Below are 22,622 nucleotides of genomic sequence, written 5' to 3'. Positions count from 1 at the left end.
GTATCAAGGTCTTTTTCAATGTATAATTTCAGTTACATGACACTGTAAATTTTTGCTATAAATTCTGTGTCTTACAATTGTGTCCTCCACAACCACCTGATGAAGGAGCAGCGCTCTGAAAGCTAGTGCTTCCAATTAAACCTGTTGGACTATAACCTGGTGTTGTGCGATTTTTAAACTTTGTACACCCCAATCCAACACCGGCATCTCCAAATCAACGCACTCAGATACTTATGCAGGTACTTCAGAAACCTGCTACCTCATGCCACCTAGTGGTAGATCCACAGCCATATCATATTGTGAGCACTGAAACCTCTTACTACCAACAGCCAGCAGGAATCATTTTGGGGTACAGGCAGTATATACGGCATGAACATCCAGGACAGAATATTTTATTATGTATCTTTGTCCATATACCAAAACAGAAAAATATACCTTATAGCTTCAAAAATACAATTTCATCTTAAAATCAGGTCATTCAAAGTTAAGAACCATTTCAACTTTCTTCAAAATATTTTTTATCTTCTGCAACATGATGCTGTTCCAAAGATACCTACAGTCAACTGTAAATTCCTCAGTTTGAAATATATGTGGAACTATAGAATGGTTAAGGGAGAATGGAAAGGGAGCATGCCAATTAGTGTGGACTTATGCAGGGATCATTTCATCGTGTCAATCCTTTCTATCGCTCCTGTAATTGCAAGAGCCCTGGGATAATTTTAACACTGCCACACAGGGTAAAGTAACCTAGTTTAAATTAGTAATGAAGAGTAAGCTCCTGGAAAAATTGCAAAAGGATCTCTAACTTTCCAAATTAGGTGTGGTTGTCTTTTAAAATTTTGCTTAAAGCACTGCCAAATGGAATTGGCGTAATGGACTTTACAGCAGAGTATTTCAGAGCTTCAACAGGAAGAGCCCATTTGGACAATGAAGCTTATCCTACCATTCAAGAAGACCATGACTGAGCTGTGAAATAACTCCAGATACTTAACTTTGCCACTTAATAATTTTGGCTAAAAAAAAAAACAAGTTTAGGTTTAACATTAATAGTTAACCTACAAATTGCTATTTGCTGAAAGAGTTCAAAACTTCCATCTTTAATGTGTAGAAGCATTTGTCAATTTCAAACCTGAAAGGTATGGCTAACTCTTAGACTGCCTTTAGTCCTAGACTCCTGGTCGAGCAAATCAGGGCAATGTAACATTTCTCTTCAACATTATTTCAGAAGAATTTGCACTGAATCTCTTCCAGATTGTTTGACATTTAAGTTTGACATTATGTATAACCTTCATTGTTAAAGTCAAATTGAACAAATAACTCCCATTGCATTTCTGAACAGTTGTGGAAGATAAGACTGCTACAGTTCAAGGCAAAGGCTGTCATCATCACCTTTACAGCGAGAAACCCTGCACTGGCAGCATCATTTGCACCAGTATTTTAAAAAATGCAACTGAAGAACCAGAATTGGCAAAATTCTGAATGAATTACAGGCAATCTTTAAAACCAGCGTCCATATGGAGTACAAAATGGGAAAATAAACAATGGAAAAATCAGCCTGCTGCAGTAAAAGGTTTATAAAGGAGATGTGCAATTAACATTGTGAAATAGAAGGGATTCATTGAGTTCGAAAATACTCAGATTTTGTATCTTGCAAGGATGACACAATGTTATCCAAAACTATAATACTGTATATGCAGTGATTGTATAGGAAAGATTTGAAGTTGGAAATAAAATATTGAGAATCCATAATATAAACGAAAAGAGTTGAGAAATATAAAAAAGAAAGCCTTGAAATTTAAGTGTTTCAAACCATTCAGTTAATGAATTTGAGTCAACTCATGACAATCCAGAAATACAGTCATTGTAGTGTTATGAAGATTTAAGTTTCAAGCAACTCTGAATTGATGTTCCTGTTGCAAAAGTCATCAGTTCTTGAAAAAGCAATCCCGAGTTGACAGGTTTCATTTTGAATAGACACAGGGGAATAAGAAAAGGGGAAAATAATTTCTCTCACTGGAAGTACTCATCACTGAATGATGTATGGTTTTAAAGTAAAATGAACACTTCAAGGGCAATTGTTGTGGCCTGAAGACATTTAGTTTAGCTTCCATAACAAAAAAAAGTTGAGGGCTACAGCTTGGAAGAGGCCAGAAATGAAATCTTGACATGAGACAGACAACTGGGATATTAGATGAAGAATAATTTCCATTTTCATTTCATTCACGTTAGCATACAATAGAGATGTCAAGAATGCAAAACTTTGACCGACAGGTAGGGCAGGGCACCCGATTGGATAGCCATGTTTCTGGATGTTGCTGATCTTGGCGGCTGGCAAACCATTTTCCCATACACGTTAGACACCACATGGGACGACAATAACACTGCTGACACTCGCCCTCATTTGGCTCTTGGCAGTCTTTAATGAGTTTAATGTTAGCAGCTGTCTGCATGCAGCCAATGCACGGCTCCAGTTCCTGTTTGAAAGCAACATTTTACAATTAGAAAACGTCAATCTCAATAGCACAGGAGTGAAGGATTTAATGGAACTGTGCAGTTTTAAAGTTTCAATTGTATACAAAAAAAATCCCTACTTTTCTCTTGATTAGAAGTGTGATTTTGGTAAGCATCTACTTGGGTCAATCATTCCCATCACCTCAATTTATATCCTACCCTCGGGCTAATAAAAAAAAGACGTAAAAGAAAAGACTTTCATGATCTCTGGAGTCTCAAAGAGCTTCATAACCATTGAATAAATGCTTTGATGTGCAGTCACTGTTGTAATTAATATGAGAGAAATATTTCAGTCAATTTGTTTATAACAAAGCTTCAGAAACAGCGAGTTATTAGATAAACTGCTATCACGTGTTCTCAAAGACAAGTATTAAGCTAGCACCAGGTAGAATTCTACTCTATACCAAATAGTTACATGAGTTTTTTTTCTTTTATATTCACCTGAGAAGCTTAACATCTCATCTGAAAAATAGATGGTAGTTTCAACAATTGCTCCTTAAGATTCAGGTTTCTTTTCCTACTGCTCTATGGTTTGTTTCTTTAAGGTGTACAATCCATTTAAATGCAGATTTTGGAAGTCAGAAACAAAGTCAAAAATTGCAGGGAAAACTCAACAGGTCTGGCAGCATATGTGGCAGCAACAGGTCTGGCAGTAATGTTTCAATATCAGTGACCCTTCTTCAAATCTGACTGTAATTGGGAAAAGATTGGTATTTATGTAGAAGATGGGGTGGGGGGAGGTGTAAACGATATATGGAGATGCAGTCAGAGAGAAAAGCAGGTAGGCAGACAAAGCAATGTGTAAAGGTCAGCCTGGGAGAATGGGAACCTTTTGAGAAATCTTGTAGCCTCACATGTGATACATTTGTGACATGAGATGCAGGAAAGTGCTTGGCCACCAGTGAGGAGGTGGGGCATTTGTTCTGAACAATTGGTATCATCTGTTCTTTATGTCAATGGATCGGTATTAATAAGATGATAACATTTGTTCACTTGTGGAATGTGTGGCAGTACTTCCTTCTCATGCCAGGGGGCTGGAAGATTGCGTATATTTCACAATTAGATGTCTGATAGCTAAATTTCTGTTTATATTGAAGACTCTTAACAAAACTCATACTCAATAGGAAAAGAATTTGTAATTTAATAACCTGAGTGGAATATGCACATAATAGAACAATCCTGATATATTTTCATGTATACCACACTGAGCAGATTTGAATTTATGAAGCTCAGCTCCCTCATCTTGACTGTTCTGGAATGTGAATGTCTCATTATCCTTACAGGCTGGGAAAACAGGAAGGTGGAACCTGGCATAGTAAGGAAGTTGCAAGATGTTCATGTGTGAGTGAGAGAGAGAGAGAGAGAAAACATTCTTCTGTAATTCACTGACTGAAGGATTCAAGTGACACAGAGACAGACAGGACAGAAGCTGGTAGAAAGATTAACTCTTTGTGGTCTGATTTGAGTGAACACTGGCTTGTCATGGATTGAACGTTCCCTGGAGCTCGCGATCCCGGAATGTTATGAACTTAATTTGCAATCTGGGAATCTCAGATGATTTTAAAAGAAAAAGCCATTGGTAGGACAATGATCCTAGGCATGTTAGCTGAGCGAGACTCCGTCATGACCTTTCCACATAGTATAGACTAGTCCGTCGTTTTGGATGGTAAAAACAAGGACTGCAGATGCTGGAAACGAGAGTATAGATCAGAGTGGTGCTGGAAAAGTACCAAAGGTCAGGCAGCATCCGAGGAGCAGGAAAATCGACGTTTTGGATAAAAGCCCTTCATCAGGAATACAGGCAGAGAGCCTGAAGGGTGGAGAGATAAGTGAGAGAAGGGTGGGGGTGGGGAGAAAGTAGCATAGAGTACAATAGGTGAGTGGGGGAGGGGATTAAGGTGATAGGTCAGGGGCAGGGGGGGAGGATGGAGTGGATAGGTGGAAAAGAAGATAGGCAGTTAGGACAAGTCATGGGGACAGTGCGGAGCTGGAAGGTTGGAGCTGGGGTAAGGTGGGGGGAGGGGAAATATGGAAACTGGTGAAATCCACATTGATGCCATGGGGTTGAAGTGTTCCGAGGCGGAAGATGAGGCGTTCTTCCTCCAGGCGCGGGTGGTGAAGGAGCGGCGGTGAAGGAAACCCAGGACCTCCATGTCCTCGGCAGAGTGGGAGGGGGAGTTGAAATGCAGGGCCACAGGGCGGTGGGGTTGATTGGTGCGGGTGTCCCAGAGATGTTCCCTAAAGCGCTCTGCTAGGAGGCGCCCAGTCTCCCCAATGTAGAGGAGACCACATTGGGAGCAACGGATACAATAAATGATATTGGTGGATGTGCAGGTAAAACTTTGATGGATGTGGAAGGCTCCTTTGGGGCCTTGGATAGAGGTGAGGGAGGAGGTGTGGGAGCAGGTTTTGCAATTCCTGCGATGGCAGGGAAAGGTGCCAGGATGGGAGGGTGGATTGTAGGGGGGCATGGACCTGACCAGGTAGTCACGGAGGGAACAGTCTTTGCGGAAAGGGGAATGGAGTGGGGAGGGAAATATATCCCTGGTGGTGGGGTCTGTTTGGAGGTGGTGGAAATGTCAGCGGATGATGTGGTTTATGCGAAGGTTGGTAGGGTGGAAGGTGAGCACCAGGGGCGTTCTGTCCTTGTTACGGTTGGAGGGGCAGAACGTGGACGAGATGCGTTGAAGGGCATCTTTAACCACGTGGGAAGGGAAATTGCAGTCTCTAAAGAAGGAGGCCATCTGGTGTGTTCTGTGGTGGAACTGGTCCTCCTGGGGGCAGATACGGCGGAGGCGGAGGAATTGGGAATACGAGATGGCATTTTTGCAAGATGTAGGGTGGGAAGAGGTGTAATCCAGGTAGCTGTGGGAGTCGGTAGGTTTGTAAAAAATGTCAGTATTAAGTCGGTCGTCATTAATGGAGATGGAGAGGTCCAGAAAGGGGAGGGAGGTAACAGAGATGGTCCAGGTAAATTTAAGGTCAGGGTGGAATGTGTTGGTGAAGTTGATGAATTGCTCAACCTCCTTGTGGGAGCACGAGGTGGAGCCAATGCAGTCATCAATGTAGTGGAGGAAGAGGTGGGGAATGATGCCGGTGGAGCTACGGAAGATGGACTGTTCTACGTAGCCAACAAAGAGACAGGCATAGCTGGGGCCCATACGGGAGCCCATGGCTACCCCTTTGGTCTGGAGGAAGTGGGAGAAGGAGAAATTGTTAAGGGTGAGGACCAGTTCAGCCAAACGAATGAGAGAGTTGGTGGAAGGGTACTGTTGGGGACGTTGGGAGAGGAAGAAATGGAGGGCTTGGAGGCCCTGGTCATGGTGGATGGAGGTGTAGAGGGTTTGGATATGCATGGTGAAGATGAAGCGTTGGGAGCCGGGGAAACAGAAATCTTGGAGGAGGTGGAGGATGTGGGTTATTAGAGTGGTGCTAGAAAAGCACAGCAGGTCAGGTAGCATCCGAGGAGCAGGAAAATCGATGGGCATATGGCGTTTTTGTAATTTTAATACCAAATTCTGTATAAAGACAACCTGTTTGCAGCAATAGGGAGGGTTAGCCTGAGACCTCTCTTCAGGGTAAGAGCTAGATATCTATGTTATAGTGTAACATTGATGCCATTGGTAAATAAATGTAATAATTTCGACTAAACCGTCTGTAAGAGTTTTATATTCCAGACTACCACAGAGTACAATCTCCAGGACGAACCAAGACAGGCTTACAGGTTCGAGTCCATTAGGGATTCCCTGAGCTGTCTCGAATAGGGACTTGAACACTTTGGTGGCTGACAACGGGTTGATTTTGGTTGCAGCCGACATGATGACAAGGGGTTGGGATAAGGACATGGGAAAAGATGTATTAAGCCCAAAAATTGTTGAACTTGGTAATGAGCCCTGAAGAATACGAGGTTCCCAAGTGGAAAATGAGGCGCTGTTCTTCTAGCTTGCAATGAGCTTCGTTGGAGCATTCTGATTTGGCCAGGGAATACAATGATGTGTTGAAGCTGGCAACCAGAAGCTCAGGCTCATTAATTAGATTACCTTGTGGTCTAAACTTTGCCATGCTAAAACTATTTATTGGGGAGAAAGTGAGGACTGCAGCTGCTGGAGATCAGAGCTGAAAATGTGTTGCTGGAAAAGCGCAGCAGGTCAGGCAGCATCCAGGGAACAGGAGAATTGACGTTTCGGGCGTAAGCCCTTCTTCAGGAATCCTGAAGAAGGGCTTATGCCCGAATCGTCGATTCTCCTGTTCCCTGGATGGGCTGCCTGACCTGCTGCGCTTTTCCAGCAACACATTTTCAGCTCTAAAACTATTTATTGTTAACAAATTGTTAAATAGTGTCATACAGCATGGAAACAGACGTTTGGTCCAACCAGTCTACTACAACCATGTTTGCAAACTAAACTAGTCCAATCTGCCTGCGCTTGGCCTGTGTCCCTCCAAACCTTTCCTATTCATGCACTTATCCAAATGTCTTTTAAATTTTGGAACTGTCCTTGCATCCACCATTTCCTTTGGCAGTTCATTCCACACATGATAGAACATAGAAGAATACAGCGCAGTACAGGCCCTTCGGCCCTCGATGTTGCGCCGATCCAAGCCCACCTAACCTACACTAGCCCACTATCCTCCATATGCCTATCCAATGCCCGCTTAAATGCCCATAATGAGGGAGAGTCCACCACTGCTACTGGCAGGGCATTCCATGAACTCACGACTCGCTGAGTAAAGAACTTACCCCTAACATCTGTCCTATACCTACCCCCCCCTTAATTTAAAGCTATGCCCCCTTGTAATAGCTGACTCCATACGTGGAAAAAGATTCTCACTGTCGACCCTATCTAAACCCCTAATCATCTTATACACCTCTATCAAGTCACCCCTAAACCTTCTTTTCTCCAATGAAAACAACCCCAAGTGCCTCAGCCTTTCCTCATACGATCTTTCTACCATACCAGGCAACATCCTGGTAAACCTCCTCTGCACCCGTTCCAGTGCCTCCACATCCTTCCTATAGTATGGCGACCAAAACTGCACACAATACTCCAGATGTGGCTGCACCAGAGTCTCATACAACTGCAACATGACCTCAGTACTCCGGAACTCAATTCCTCTACCAATAAAAGCCAGTACGCCATATGCCTTCTTCACCGCACTATTTACCTGGGTGGCAACTTTCAAAGATTTGTGTACATGGACACCAAGATCCCTCTGCTCATCCACACTACCAAGTATCCGACCGTTAGCCCAGTACCCCATCTTTTTATTACTCTTACCAAAGTGAATCACCTCACACTTAGCTACATTGAACTCCATTTGCCACCTTTCTGCCCAGTTCTGCAGCTTATCTATATCCCGCTGTAACCTGCCACTGTCTACAACTCCTCCGACTTTCGTATCATCCGCAAACTTACTCACCCAACCTTCTAACCCCTCCTCCAGGTCATTTATAAAAATGACAAACAACAATGGTCCCAAAACAGACCCTTGCGGAACACCGCTAGTGACGGCACTCCAAGATGAACCTTTGCCATCAACTACTACCCTCTGTCTTCTTCCAGCCAGCCAACTCCTAATCCAAACCTCCAACTCACCCTCAATGCCATACCTCCGTATTATTTGCAGTAGTCTACCATGGGGAACCTTATCAAACGCCTTACTAAAATCCATATACACCACATCTACTGCTTTCCCCTCGTCCACCTCCTTAGTCACCTTCTCAAAGAATTCAATAAGGTTTGTGAGGCACGACCTGCCCTTCACAAAACCATGCTGACTATCCTTGATCACATTATTCCTATCCAGATGTTCATAAATCCTATCCCTTACAATTCTCTCTAAGATTTTGCCCACAACAGAAGTGAGACTCACCGGCCTATAGTTACTAGGGTTATCCCTACTCCCCTTCTTGCACTGTGTAAAAAAAAAAGCTTTCCCCTCATGTCCATTTTCAAGCTTTCTCCTCTCATCTTAAAAAGGTCCCCTAGTTTTGAACTCCCTCTCCTGAGGGAAAAGACCTATATCTAAGCCACTCATGATTTTATAAACCTCAATAAGTTTATTCAACTTCCTAAACTCCAGTGAAAAAAGTCCCAGTCTCTCCAGTCTGTTTTTATATCTCAAACCTCCATTTCTGGCAACATCCTGACAAATATTTTCTGAACCCTCTCCAGTTTAATAACATCCTTCCTATAACAATGTGGCCAGAACTACACACAGTAGTCCAGAATCTTTTGTTTAAGTTATAAACTTGGTGCTTGACATGGATTGTTCGCAAAGTCTGTAATGATTATTGAAAAAGTCTGGTTGGGAACTACTGTGGTCAGATTTGAGGATTTTTGAAGGTTTTACCTTTACTGTGCTGTAAATAGAGATAGGGAGGCTGATTTAATTTGGTATGTCTCCGCATTCTAACACAAGGAAGAACATTGAAAACATCCAGCAATCAATGACAATTCATAATTTATAAGGTATCCATTCCTTGCTACAAACTGCAATACAGTAATTGTATTGTGCATTAAATTTACGTATTTTTTAGCAAGTTCTGCCTCATGAATGTAGATCATTTCAAGTTTATCTGCTGTTACAGAACAAAAAGAAAAACGTGCACAAACTAGATCAAGACAAGTTCAGCACTAATGGTAGGAAGTTGTGGATTTAAATTGTAGAACAGTCTTTCACTGCAGAAACATACCATAGAAATTGGTGCAAAAGTAGACCATTCAATGCATCTTTACTCAGAATAGTAGGGGTGTGGAACGCCCTGCCTGCAACAGTAGTCGACTTGCAAACTTTAAGGGCTTTTAAATGGTCATTAGTTCCACAGGTCGGCACAAAATCGAGGGCTGAAGGGCCTATACTACGCTGCAACGCTCTATGTTCTAAGACTGCTCTGCTCAATGAGATTGTGATTGATGATAGTCCTCAACTCCACTTTCCTGCCTTATCCTCTTAACTCTGGATTCCCTTACTGATTTAAATATCTCACCTCAGACTTGTGTATCTACAGGATAGGGTCACATTGAGTGAGACTAATTTAAAACAAAATAATTAGCTTCACTCATCTATGGTTATCTTTACTATTACTCAGCTTCTGATTTTAAAGATTATTTAAAACACGGTCGGTGTATGGGTTTGTAGCTCGGGTGCCAATTGTTGTTGTTGAACATACGTTTGCTGAGCTGGAAAGTTGATTTGCAGATGTTTCGTCCCCTGTCTAGGTGATATCTTCAATGCTTTGGAAACGCTGCTGTACTGTCTCTTCTGGAATTTATTTGGTGCTGTTTCTGCTGCTTTCTATTGCTAGTGCCAGTTGTTCATTGTAGTAGCCGGTATACTGGGTCTAGGTCTATGTGCCTGTTGATGGAGTCCATGCTTCTAGAAATTCTCTGGCTGTCCTCTGTTTAGCTCGTCCTGTGATCATTGTGTTGTCCCAGTCGAATCTGTAGTCCTTGTCATTTGTGTGTGGCTACTAGGGACAGCTACTCGTGGTATTTAGTGGCTAATTGGTGTTAGTGAATACTAGTTGTTGTTTGCCCTATATAGTATTTTGTGCAGTTTTTTACATGGAATCCTGTAAATTACGTTAGTCTTGCACATGATGAGTATCGGGTCTGTTGTCATGGTAAGTTGTTGGCTGGGCATAGTTGTCTGTTTATGGGCTGTCGTGAATCCCAGTGGTCAGAGAAGTCTGGCGGTCAGTTCAGAGACTTTTTTAATGTAAGGTAGCGTGGCTGGTGAGTTAGGTCGGCATGTCCTTGTCGCATTGTGTGACTGTTAGGCATCTATGGATGAAATTGCAGCGGTATCCGTTCTTAGTGAATACTCTGTAGAGGTGTTGTTCTTCATCCCTTTGTAGTTTGGGAGTGCTACAGTGTGCTGTAGCCCTTTTGAACAGGATCCTAATGCAGTTTCTCGTGTATTTGGATGGTTGCTATTGTAATTCAGGACCTGGTCAGTGTGTGTGGCTTTCCTGTACACTTTTGTGGGGTGCATTCACCATTCTGTGTTCTTTGTACCATCACATCCAGGAATGGAAATTGATCATTGGTTTCCTCCTCTTTCGTAAATCTGATTCCTGTGATTATGGTGTTGATAATCATGTATATGGTCTCCATTTCTGTTTTCTTAATGATAACAAATGTGTCGTCTATATATCAGATCCAGAGTTTGGGTTGGATTTGTGGGAGGGCTGTTTGTTCCAATCTTTGCATCACTGCTTCTGCTATAAGCCCAGAGATGGATGAGCCCTGAGGTGTTCCATTGATCTGTTCATACATTTGGTTGTTGAATGTGAATTGTGTTGTCAAGCACAGGTCTAGTAGTGTGAGCATGCAGTCCTTGTTGATAGGTTCCCCGTTGTGTTGTCTGTTCAGTTTGTCCAGGAGGTTGGCTATTGTCTCTCTGGCTACAGTTTTGACAATTGAAGTGAACAGTGCCGTTACATCAAATGAGACCATTACTTCATGCTTATCTAATTTTATATTCTTGATGTTCTCTAGGAATTCTTGTGATGATTGTATGGAGTGTTTGGATCCGCTGCTAAGATGTTTTAGTTTTTGTTGAAGTTCTTTTGCCAATTTATGCGATGGCGTTCCCGGGAATATCACAGTGGGTCTCAGTGGTATGTCTACTTTGTGTAATCCATAAAATCTTAGGGTGTTGTCCCTTGTAGCCATACACAGTGATAACAAGGACCATAAATTTGAATGAGACATTGCAATGATCATAGGAGAAGCTAAATGTAGGACAGCCAGAAGCATGGCACTCAGCTACAGACTCCATCAAGAAGCACATCGATCTAGATCCAATATACCAGCTACTACAACAAACTGGAACCAGCAACCAGAAGCAGCAAAAACTAAACCAAATAAATTCCAGTTGACACTTCACAGGAGGCTCCAAAGCACTGAAGATGTCACCTAGACAGGGGACGAAATGTCTACAAATCAACTTCCCAGCTCGGCAAACATACCCACAACCAAGACATTATATAAAACATATACAATTTGGCTTTGGACATCCTCATCTTAGTTAATTACATACCTCAATCGCTCTCAACTTGAATCTCAGCATCATATAACTCCAAACTAGGCTTTTAACTTCCCATCTTGTACATCACAAAGACTGAACAAATTTACAAATATCTGACTCCTGATAAATTTATGGCTCCAAGTTTATTTTAGAAAAGCATGCTTACTTCCCTCAAATTAATTTAAACAGCAAAAAATATGACATGCTCTCGAAACTTTCCCATAATTAATGGCACACTACAGCTTGTGTTTCACTTGTCAGTCAAAGCAGCAATATCTAATGGAATACTGTTTTAAGGCAAGTATAATCTCCCTCAAAACTGTGCAAATTCTTAATCTCAGCCTTAATTTTAACTGAAGGTACAGAGCAAAGGTTGGTGGCAGGGAAGGTTAAAAAGAAAAGCAGATTTTAGTCTGCAAACGTTTAGCCCCACAACGAATATAACAAGCTGATCCATCCCTCTTCCTTTAGTGCTTTTATTAAGAATTATATTCATATTGAATTTGTAACTTGGTGCAAGAGATTTCCTTATATCAATGTACCTAAAAAAGCTCCTTTCTCCAGTTGCCAAACACTCAACAATCAAAGGAACCTAAAGCCACTATTGTGTTGTGAATGATAAAATAAAGTGAACTGTATTGAGTTTAAGACCATAAGACATAGGAGCGGAAGTAAGGCCATTCGGCCCATCGAGTCCACTCCGCCATTCAATCATGGCTGATGGGCATTTCAACTCCACTTACCCACATTCCCCCCGTAGCCCTTAATTCTTTGTGACATCAAGAATTTATCAATTTCTGCCTTGAAGACATTTAGCGTCCCAGCCTCCACTGCACTCTGTGCCAATGAATTCCACAGGCCCACCACTCTCTGGCTGAAGAAATGTCTCCGCATTTCGGTTCTGAATTTACCCCCTCTAATTCTAAGGCTGTGTCCACGGGTCCTAGTCTCCTCGCCTAACGGAAACAATTTCCTAGCGTCCACCCTTTCCAAGCCATGTGTTATCTTGTAAGTTTCTATTAGATTTCCCCTTAATCTTCTAAACTCCAATGAATACAATCCCAGGATCCTCAGCCGTTCCTCATATGTTAGACCTACCATTCCAGGGTCATCCGTGTGAATCTCCGCTGGACACGTTCCAGTGCCAGTATGTCCTTCCTGAGGTGTGGGGACCAAAACTGGACACAGTACTCCAACCGGGGCTTAACCAGAGCTTTATAAAGTCTCAGTAGCACAACAGTGCTTTTATATTCCAACCCCCTTGAGATAATTGACAACATTGCATTCGCTTTCTTAATCACGGACTCAACCTGCATGTTTATCTTTAGAGAATCCTCAACTAGCACTCCCAGATCCCTCTGTACTTTGGCTTTATGAATTTTCTCACCGTTTAGAAAGTAATCCATGCTTCTATTCTTTTTCCCAAAGTGCAAGACCTCGCATTTGTTCACATTGAATTCCATCAACCATTTCCTGGACCACTCCTCCAAACTGTCTAGATCCTTCTGCAGCCTCCCCACTTCCTCAGTACTACCTGCTTGTCCACCTAACTTTGTATCATCAGTAAACTTCGCTAGAATGCCCCCAGTCCCTTCATCCAGATCATTAATATATAATGTAAACAGCTGCGGCCCCAACACTGAACCCTGCGGGACACCGCTTGTCACCGGCTGCCATTCCGAAAAAGAACCTTTTATCCCAACTCTCTGCCTCCTGTCAGACAGCCAATCCTCTATCCATACCAGTAGCTCACCTCGAGCACCATGGGCCCTCACCTTGCTCAGCAGCCTCCCATGTGGCACCTTATCAAAGGCCTTTTGGAAGTCTAGGTAGACCACATCCACTGGGTTTCCCTGGTCTAACCTACTTGTCACCTCTTCAAAGAACTGGCACTTAATTAACCAGCACACATGATAAACTAGAAAAACCTGCACTCATCTCTAGAGCATCTGAACAACAAAAACACCTACATCGGACTCGTGCTCATCAACTACAGCTCCACCGTCAACACCATTATCCCCTCTAGACTGATCTCAAAGCTCTGTGACCTTGGTCTCGGCTCCGCCCTCTGCAACTAGATCCTCAGCTTTCTGACCCTCAGACCGCAATCAGTGAAGATAGATAACTGCATCTTCTCTAGAATAACACAATACTGGAGATTCCCAGGAAGCAGCCTCAGCCCCCTACTGTACTTCCTATACATCCACAACTGTTGCCAAATTTCGAACGAACACCATCTATAAATTCGCTGATGACACCACCATAGATGGATACCTAACAATGACGAGACAAAATACAGAAGGGAGATAGAGGGCTTGGTGATGTGGTGCAATGAGAATAACCTCTCTCTCTGTGTGTCAAAGAACTGATCATTGACTTCAGAAAGAAAGGAGGAGAACATGGCCCCATCTACAATAATGGAATTGAGGTTGACAGGGTGGAGAGCGTCAAGTTCCTTGCGTGATGGTAACCAATAATCTATTCTGGATTCCCACAGAGATGTGATGGCCAACGTGGAACAACAACACCTCTTCTTCCTCAGGCAGCTCAGGAAATTCAGCATGTCCATAAGGACCCTCACCAGCTTTTACCAATGCATCAGTGAAAGCATACTGTCTGGGTGCATAATGGCCTCTTATGGCAACCGCTGTGTCCATAACAAACTACAGAAGGTGGTGTGTACAGTCCAGGCCATCACAGAAGTCAACCTTCCATCCACGGACTCCATACACAGCTCGCTGCCACCTAAAGGCTGTCATCATCAAGGACCCATCACAGCCCGGTAATGATTTCCTACAATCACTTCTGTCAGGCAGAAGATACAGAAGCCTGAACACACGCACCAGCAAATTCAGGAACAGCTTCTTCTCTGTGCAATTTCACCTCTATGCTTCTGTCTTAAGTCTTTCTGATCTGAACATCCTTGCTTACTATGATCTGCCTGTACTGCTCATACACAAAGCTTTTTACTGTACTTCAGTCCGTAATCATAAATAATCAAATCAAAAACGATATACCTGAAATATCATAAGTTTACTGTGTTATTGCTATCTCCACGATGTCTCGAGGAGTCAGTTGAGGGTGAGAGTGAAAAGGCTCTTAGCCGTTAAATAATAACTTAAACTTAAATGATTTATGCTGTAAATAAAGTATAACAGTGATGTGTATACCGCTGCATCACATTTCTATTACTTAATGTGTGGTTTTACATTGATTACATGGACCTCTTGATTTATCAGAATATTTGATTAACCAGGTAAAAACAATAACTGCAGATGCTGGAAACCAGATTCTGGATTATTGGTGCTGTAAGAGGACAGCAATAAAATATTCCTGATGAAGGGCTTTTGCCCGAAACGTCGATTTCGAAGCTCCTTGGATGCTGCCTGAACTGCTGCACCACTAATCCATTATTTGATTAACCAGTATACTCCTAGTCCCATAGGTGCCCAGTTAATAAAGTGTGTGCTTTACCCAAACTGTTGATGCTAAGTGTGTGCAGGGCCTACCTCTCTTGCAACTGGAAATGAGGATCAAAAATAAACATGGTTGATGGCATGTGGAGGTGAAGTGATGCAAAACATATATTTTTACTAATTCTGAAGATTCTGTGATGCCTTTGTGGTCAAAAGACTAGGAAACACAAGGATGGTAACGAGAGTCACAATGCTTTTCATCCATAGCAAGTTCCATATGGTGAGCACCTCAAATAACCTCTCCTAAATCAAGGCTTTATGTGCTGAGCTTTGCTTAGAACTGTGGGCAGAGTTGCGAAGGTATGTGTTGAAGAATGCTAAACCAGACAGCTCAGTGTAGGTTGGAGTGGTCAGCATTAATTGGCAGACTGCCTCGGAGAAGGCAGCTTTGATTCCAAACCCCGGCTATTGGTTAATTAGCCAGGTAATCATGGCTAACAACATGGAAGATCACAAACAACATCAATGGACTAGGATGGTGATATTAAGAGTCGATGAAGCTCTCGAGCATGCACAACAACTCATCCAAAAGAAACTCTAAAAATCAAACCTCATATCCTTTCAGTGCTATATTTGTAGCAAACATTGCACCAAAGTAGTGTTAATTGCCTTGGATGTGGGAGTGGGAGAGGCTCTGCACAAACTACAATCACTTAAATATACTCAATGTGTAGGTTATTCAGTAAAGCACCAATCAAAACATCATTGAAATTTTTTTAAAAGATGAACATTCATCTGTAAAAACAATGGGTGAATACATCATCGCAATTTCAACTTAAGTGTTTTCGAAAATTAACTAAAGTTTTTATTGAACTGTATAAAAAGATATTTAAATTTTGTGAAGATTTGTAGCTTGGAGCTGGTTAGACTGTTGGTCTGTTCGCCGAGCTGGTAGGTTTGTTACAAATAAAAAGATATTTGCGCAGATGACCATAAGCTCAAAGACACACTTTTAAAAAGCATCTTGCAAAAAGGGAAGAGAAGTGGAGAGGTTTAGGGAGGTTTAGGCCTCCAGAGTTTGAGGCCTAACTAAGTTAAAGTCACAGCTATCAATATTTGAATGAAGACAATCAGGATACTTAAAAGCTCAGAATCAGAATGGCATATATTTCAGAAGGATATAAGATGGAAGGAGATTACAAAGGCTGGCTTGGGGTGTGAGGCCAGACAGTGATTTGAAAATGAGACAATTTTAAACTGAAGGCATTAATGGACCTGGAGCAATACACATCAGGGAGCACTGGGGTAATGGAACATGACTACAATTAGATAACAATATTTGGATGTGCTAAGGTTAAAGGATGTATTACTAAATGATTAAATGAAAATGATTTTCGAGAAGATTTGTCGCTCAGGTTGATGATAAGTACATGAGTTAGTTTGCTGAGCTTGAAGGTTTGTTTACAGAGGTTTCGTCAGCGAACTAGATAACGTCAGTGAGAGTCTTGGGTGAAGCGCTGGTGGTATGTCCCGTCTCTCTATTTATAGGTCTTGGTTTCTTCAGGTGGATGCTGTTGTTTCCAGTCTTTTTTTCTTTTCAAGGGAAGGTATGTAGAATCTAAAACTACATGTTTATTGATGGAATTCTGGTGAGAATGAGTGTCTTTGTTTCGCCTGTCCCAGGATGTGTGTATTGTCCCAGTCAACAATATACCATGCAAGAACTGTAAAAAACACCACATCAAACAAACTAGCAGGAAACTTGCCATCAGGACACATGAACACCAACTGGGACAACACACACATCCGAAGACAGGTGAAACAAGGACATGCACGAGAATTCTTAGAGGCAACCCTTGAAAAAAATTGGGAAATGACTATACCCACCTTAAGAAACCAAAACCTCTAAATAGAGAGGCAGGACATACACCAGCGGTTCACCGGAGGACTCTCACTGATGTTACTAATATGGTGACGAAACATCTGACAACAAACCTTCCGGCTCAGCGAGCTAAGATACTTATTAAATAACAGGGATACCCCGATTATTCGAACATGGTGGGTGGGCACTATTTCGATCGGATAATTGATTATTTGATTAATCGATTTTCATCTGGGGCTCGGAGTTTTTAAAGTCTGCTCCCTGTTCAGGAGACTAGCAGCAGCACACAGCGCGTGAGCCCCACCCCCAAGCCTCACCGCCCCCAACCCCGTGCCACCCCGTCCCCAACGCCGTGCCACCCCGTCCCGAGCTCCCCGCCCTCAACCCCATGCCACACCGCCCCCAAACCCCTCCACCCCCAAGCCACACCGCCCCCAACCCCCGTGCCTCCCCGTCCCCAACACCCCCGCCCCCAACCCAGTGCCTCCCCGTCCTCAACCCCGTGCCTCCCCGCCCCCAACCCCGTGCCTCCCCGTCCCCAACCCCGTGCCTCCCCGTCCCCAACACCCCCGCCCCCAACCCCGTGCCTCCCCGCCCCCAACCCTGTGCCTCCCCGCCCCCAACACCCCCGCCCCCAACCCAGTGCCTCCCCGTCCTCAACCCCGTGCCTCCCCGTCCTCAACCCCGTGCCTCCCCGTCCTCAACCCCGTGCCTCCCCGTCCCCAACCCCGTGCCACACCGCCTCCCCGCCCCAACCCCATGCCACACCGCCCCCCACCCCGTGCCTCCCCGTCCCCCACCCCGTGCCACACCGCCTCCCCACCCCCAACCCCGTGCCTTCCGGTTCCCAACCCCATGCCACCCCGTCCCCAACCCCGTGCCACACCGGCCCCGTCCCCAACCTTGTGCCACACCGGCCCCGTCCCCAACCTTGTGCCACACCAACCCCCCCACTCCGAACCCTGTGCCACACCGCCTCCTGCCCCCAAACCCAGCCCCATACACCCCCGCCCCCTCTTGGGGCAGCTGGACTGGACACCAACAAGACAGCTGCAGTTGCCTTTGCCTTTGTGGGGTAAGTCTCCAAGTAGCGCACGCGCAGACACACAGACACGCGCGTGCAGCCACAACCACACACAACTTATTACTGCAACTTTTTGACAGGTTTCACCATTTCCACATACAGGACAATGTTGGAGAGATTATCTGGGGAAGTGGGGTTTAAGGTACACCCATGTAGAACTCCAGGGAAAGTGTGGGGAGAGAGAGAGGGCGGGATGTTAGTCATTTGGAGATGGTGCCTGTTTAATTACTGTACACAAAAGACGCGATCACTGTTGGAAACACGGTTTTGATGTAATGTTTCCATCGGGACCTGGAGATCTCCTTCGGATAATCCGATTTTCGGATAATTGGTGCTTGGATAATCGAGGTTCTTCTGTAATGGCCTGAGTGACAGATTCAGAGGATACACTTCATGACTCATTTTCAGGCAAAGCATATGGGCCAACTAAGAACTCCATGTAGCTGAGCTGTTTTTCAATATTATAAGAGGTAAAAAGAAAATTTGATTTTAAATACAAATACCTGATTACTAGGTAGATGAAACCGTTGGTTCAATTCCACCTGGATCTTGAATGTGTCAAGAAACATGTCACTTAGAGACTGATGGATAACCACATTATGAGCATTTCGAACTGTTGTGTGCAGTTTCTCACGTAGTTCACCATACTCAGTTGAATTCAGTCTATAAATAAATAAAGACAATACAGACTGTACTTCAGTTCTTGATGTATTACAACTTTACTTAGTTTCTTTCTGCATCCACCACCCACTCTTGAAAATAATCTCCTTTTCACTTGTTGCAATTTAGTTCAGGGCAATGGGGGAAAAGTGTGCTACAGAAAGGTAGAGGACAAAGTGCTTGTGTTAAGTGGAGGGAATCAGCAAACAGGCCCATAGGACAAGGTGATGTGGTTTCAAGTCTTAATCAGGATAACTAAATCCAGTTGTGATTGGACGCCATTACCCACCTAATGTCGAATGGCTTGATGTTCGGATTGATGCTGCACACTTGAATTGTGAGGAATTGTACAGGAGCATTCACGTCAGGACACAGCTCATGCTGTCTTGATTCAGTCAATGTGAGGTGAATGTCCTGCTGCTGTGCTATATGAACATGGTAAGTAGTCACCTTCATCACCCAGGTATCAGTGACAATTACACGGGCTCCTGCTGCTCCAGAAGCGAATTTATCAATCCTTCGGAACTCAGTATTAACAGAAGATGCCACTGCTCTCCAACCAGACTGTGGAAGAGCATAATGTGCAAGGCCTCTGGCTATTGGATGGTTGCCCCACTTATTTAAGGACCAATACAACACCATGAGGCTAGTAAAAGCCGGGATGAGCACAGCAGTCACTAAATAAATCAACCAACCCTCGCTTACTAGAAAGTAGAACTGCTTTTCACCAGAAGATGCAACACACATTCCTGCATAATAACCTGTAAGAAACAAGTGATAAGTGAGAAAAACATGCAATACATTTCAGTAAAGGGTCATTTAAAACCTATTCACATACTTGCAACAAATCACGAAAGGTACCCTCAATCATTTTACCGCAACTACAGCTTGATCTGATAAAAGCTTTATATTCATATAGCATCTTATCCTTTTGTTTTTGAATTGCATTGCAAATTTGTTACCAAATATGACAACCTTTTGTGCATAAAATGAATAAATCAGTCAACTTTCAGGCAAGATTGGTTGAGGGGTAAATATTACTTATATCAGGAGAAACAACTACTCTAAGTGGACGTGATCACATCTATGCTACTAAAATAGACAGCACTACGGCTTAACGGTTCAAGGGAGGGTGTGGACATTGTGAGAAGTAATGAAACACTCCTTAAATACTGCACAAACCAAAGGAGTGACTCAGCTTGGGTAAAATGCCATGACTGAAACTTTACTTTCTGATTCTCTTTGAATTGCAAAAATAATCTTAACAGAAACACAAAGCAAGTTGGTCACATTTGCAAATACTACTAATTGGAATCTGAAGAATTAATCAAAGATCTATCTAAATAGTTAGGTAAAATTTGCAATCAGAGTGATACTAAATTTTAAGTCAACACCTTCAAGATATTGTCCAGAAGGAAGAACAACTTATTCAATGAGTGCTGGTGGACTGCATAGAAGACTGAAAACGATACAAGACTTAAAAGCCATGTCATCACAACGCATAACAATGCAATCAAATAGAGTTGTATTACCAAATAAATAAAATGTAAAATATTTCAGAAGCTAATATTGAGGTCAAGCAACTTCAGTGGACAGAGAAAGTGAACCTTTCAGATCAACTATCTTTTAATTTAATTCTTGATTAAGCACAAGCCTGTGGTCTTTATACTGAAGGAAGTAGTGCAGTTTTGGGTTAGGTCACACCTCAGCTAACGTGTTCAATTCTGTTAACAAGGCACATAGGAAAATTCCCCACACTCTGGACACAATTACGTGAAGGAGTATTGTCACAAGAAAAAGAGTAAGGAAAGGCCTGAAACATTGAGACTACTAGGTTTATAAGGAAGCAAATTAGGTTTTAAAAAGCCTAAAATTTATAACTAAAAGGTGATCAGGTGAAGAGAAAATTAATTTGGAATACTAACTCAGGCTAGATTCCATACTATATAAAGCAGTATAAATCAGATCTACTGAAGATCAATCCTTAAGAGTTAACAATGTGAGGCAGGGCACTAGTGACAAAATGTTATGAATGCTGTGCCATCTTGCCCCCTTAATATTTCCTGCGCATATGTTGTGTTTAAACCTACCACTACCACCGAGGCAAGGAAGGATGAGCTAAATTAGTACAAACATACTGTAAACCAGGTAGAGTATAAATCCGATAAAAATATTCGGCTCCAGTAAATTCATTCGAAATTTATAAAACCCTGCTCGCTGGATTACCAGCGCTTCTACAACCCATTACCATCCTGAAAACTGCTGCCTTGTTGGCATCAAAGAAGAGAGGGAGTTTAGACACGGCCTGAAGTTCAGAAAGTTGATGTTGACAGCATTCCCAATAATTGGGAACATTCGCGAGTGGCGAAATCCTACCCAACTTCCCAGGCTCACAACACACAAACAAATCAGAGGGAGCTTCGTTCACTCCCCCACATGAAGCCGGGGCCGCTCTGCCCTGACCTAGCGGTAACAGCGAATGCACAGTGACAGTGGCGGCCGTCCTGCGGATGTGGTAGTGAATGAAGGCCAGATCCTCACTGCCCAACTGCTCAGACATCAGGTCCTGAACCGTCACCCCCGCCGAACGGAACTCGGTCGGAGTGAAAACAAAACAGAAGGAAAGGACAATGTAAAAGAGACTGAACACTGCTTCAGGGCTGTCCATTCTCGGCTCGGCCAAACTGTCGCCGCTGGAGACACGGATATCCGGTTCAAACCTCGCCACAAGCCCCGCCCCAGCAATGGCCCCGCCCCCAACTCCGCCCCGCCCCAGCACCGGTCCCGCCCCCAACTCTGACCCCGCCCCCCCCAGCCCATTGTGCCGGAATGGGACCATGTATCCATTGGTGAGGATCTACCGGTTGTGCTTCAGTTTGTGGGAACAGAACCATATAAGGACAGGAACTTGAAAACAGAATGATGGGTTAACGAAACCTCACTGAAGTCGAGAGTGTGTCGCTGCAAAAGCGCAGCAGGTCAGGCAGCATTCGAGGAGCAGGAGAGTCGACGTTTCGGGCAAAAGCCCTTCATCTGGAATTAATCCCTGAACAAGGGTTTATGCCCGAAACGTCGATTCTCCTGCTCCTTGGATGCTGCCTGACCTGCTGCGCTTTTCCAGCAACACATTTTTCAGCTCTGATCTCCCGCATCTGCAGTCCTCACTTTCTCCTTATAGTCACGTAGGCCATCATATGACTGTCTTGTGGTTTTGTGTCAGACTGAGCAACTGTCATTCTGGATTAGTGGTGCTGGAAGAGCACAGCAGTTCAGGCAGCGTCCAAGGAGCTTCGAAATCGACGTTTCGGGCAAAAGGCCTTCATCAGGAATAAAGGCAGAGAGCCTGAAGCGTGGAGAGATAAGCTAGAGGAGGGTGGGGGTGGGGAGAAAGTAGCATAGAGTACAATGGGTGAGTGGGGGAGGGGATGAAGGTGATAGGTCAGGGAGGAGAGGGTGGAGTGGATAGGTGGAAAAGGAGATAGGCAGGTCGGACAAGTCCGGACAAGTCATGGGGACAATGCTGAGCTGGAAGTTTGGAACTAGGGTGAGGTGGGGGAAGGGGAAATGAGGAAACTGTTGAAGTCCACATTGATGCCCTGGGGTTGAATTGTTTAGATTAGATTAGATTAGATTAGATTACAGTGTGGAAACAGGCCCCTCGGCCTAACAAGTCCACACCGACCTGCCGAAGTGAAACCCACCCATACCCCTACATTTACCCCTTACCTAACACTACAGGCAATTTAGTATGGCCAATTCACCTGACCCTGCACATCTTTGGACTGTGGGAGGAAACCGGAGCACCCGGAGGAAACCCACGCAGACACGGGGAGAACGTGCAAACTCCACACAGTCAGTCGCCTGAGGCGGGATTTGAACCCGGGTCTCTGGTGCTGTGAGGAAGCAGTGCTAACCACTGTGCCACCGTGCCGCCCGGAAACAGGTCCACACCGACCCGCCGAAGCGAACCCACCCATACCCCTACATTTACCCCTTACCTAACACTACAGGCAATTTAGTATGGCCAATTCACCTG

At 43.8% G+C, this 22,622-nt stretch overlaps 1 protein-coding gene across 2 annotated transcripts; it reads right to left on the bottom strand.

Moving 5' to 3' along the window:
* Positions 1–376: 376 nt before the first annotated feature.
* On the bottom strand, positions 377–21,299 carry tmem129 (transmembrane protein 129, E3 ubiquitin protein ligase). 2 transcript variants are annotated; one of them, XM_043710148.2, is made up of 4 exons: positions 20,963–21,299; positions 18,876–19,347; positions 18,430–18,589; positions 377–2,474 (listed from the first exon to the last, which is right to left on the bottom strand). In XM_043710148.2, exons 1-4 carry the CDS (start codon positions 21,252–21,254, stop codon positions 2,226–2,228), a joined length of 1,173 nt encoding a protein of 390 aa, XP_043566083.1. In that variant the 5' UTR covers positions 21,255–21,299; the 3' UTR covers positions 377–2,225. The 2 variants fall into 2 exon arrangements, with proteins under 2 accessions (XP_043566083.1, XP_043566163.1); XM_043710228.2 differs by having other exon boundaries at positions 21,050–21,296.
* Positions 21,300–22,622: the final 1,323 nt, after the last annotated feature.

This window comes from Chiloscyllium plagiosum, unplaced genomic scaffold (assembly GCF_037043375.1).
Source record: "Chiloscyllium plagiosum isolate Xiang-an unplaced genomic scaffold, Cpla_swu_hap1 HiC_scaffold_1, whole genome shotgun sequence".
NCBI classification, from domain to species: Eukaryota; Metazoa; Chordata; class Chondrichthyes; order Orectolobiformes; family Hemiscylliidae; genus Chiloscyllium; species Chiloscyllium plagiosum.
Note: the sequence above shows the minus strand (reverse complement) of the source record. Positions and strands in the feature narration are given on the sequence as shown.

Coding starts and splice junctions, on each gene's coding strand:
- tmem129 (XM_043710148.2), bottom strand. CDS start 21,254: ATGGACAGCCCTGAAGCAGTGTTCAGTCTCTTTTACATTGTCCTTTCC. Junction 19,348..20,962: donor TTGTGAGCCTGGGAAGTTGG/GTAGGATTTCGC, acceptor TGTTTCTTACAG/GTTATTATGCAGGAATGTGT. Junction 2,475..18,429: donor TTCATCTACCTAGTAATCAG/GTATTTGTATTT, acceptor GCTTTCAAACAG/GAACTGGAGCCGTGCATTGG.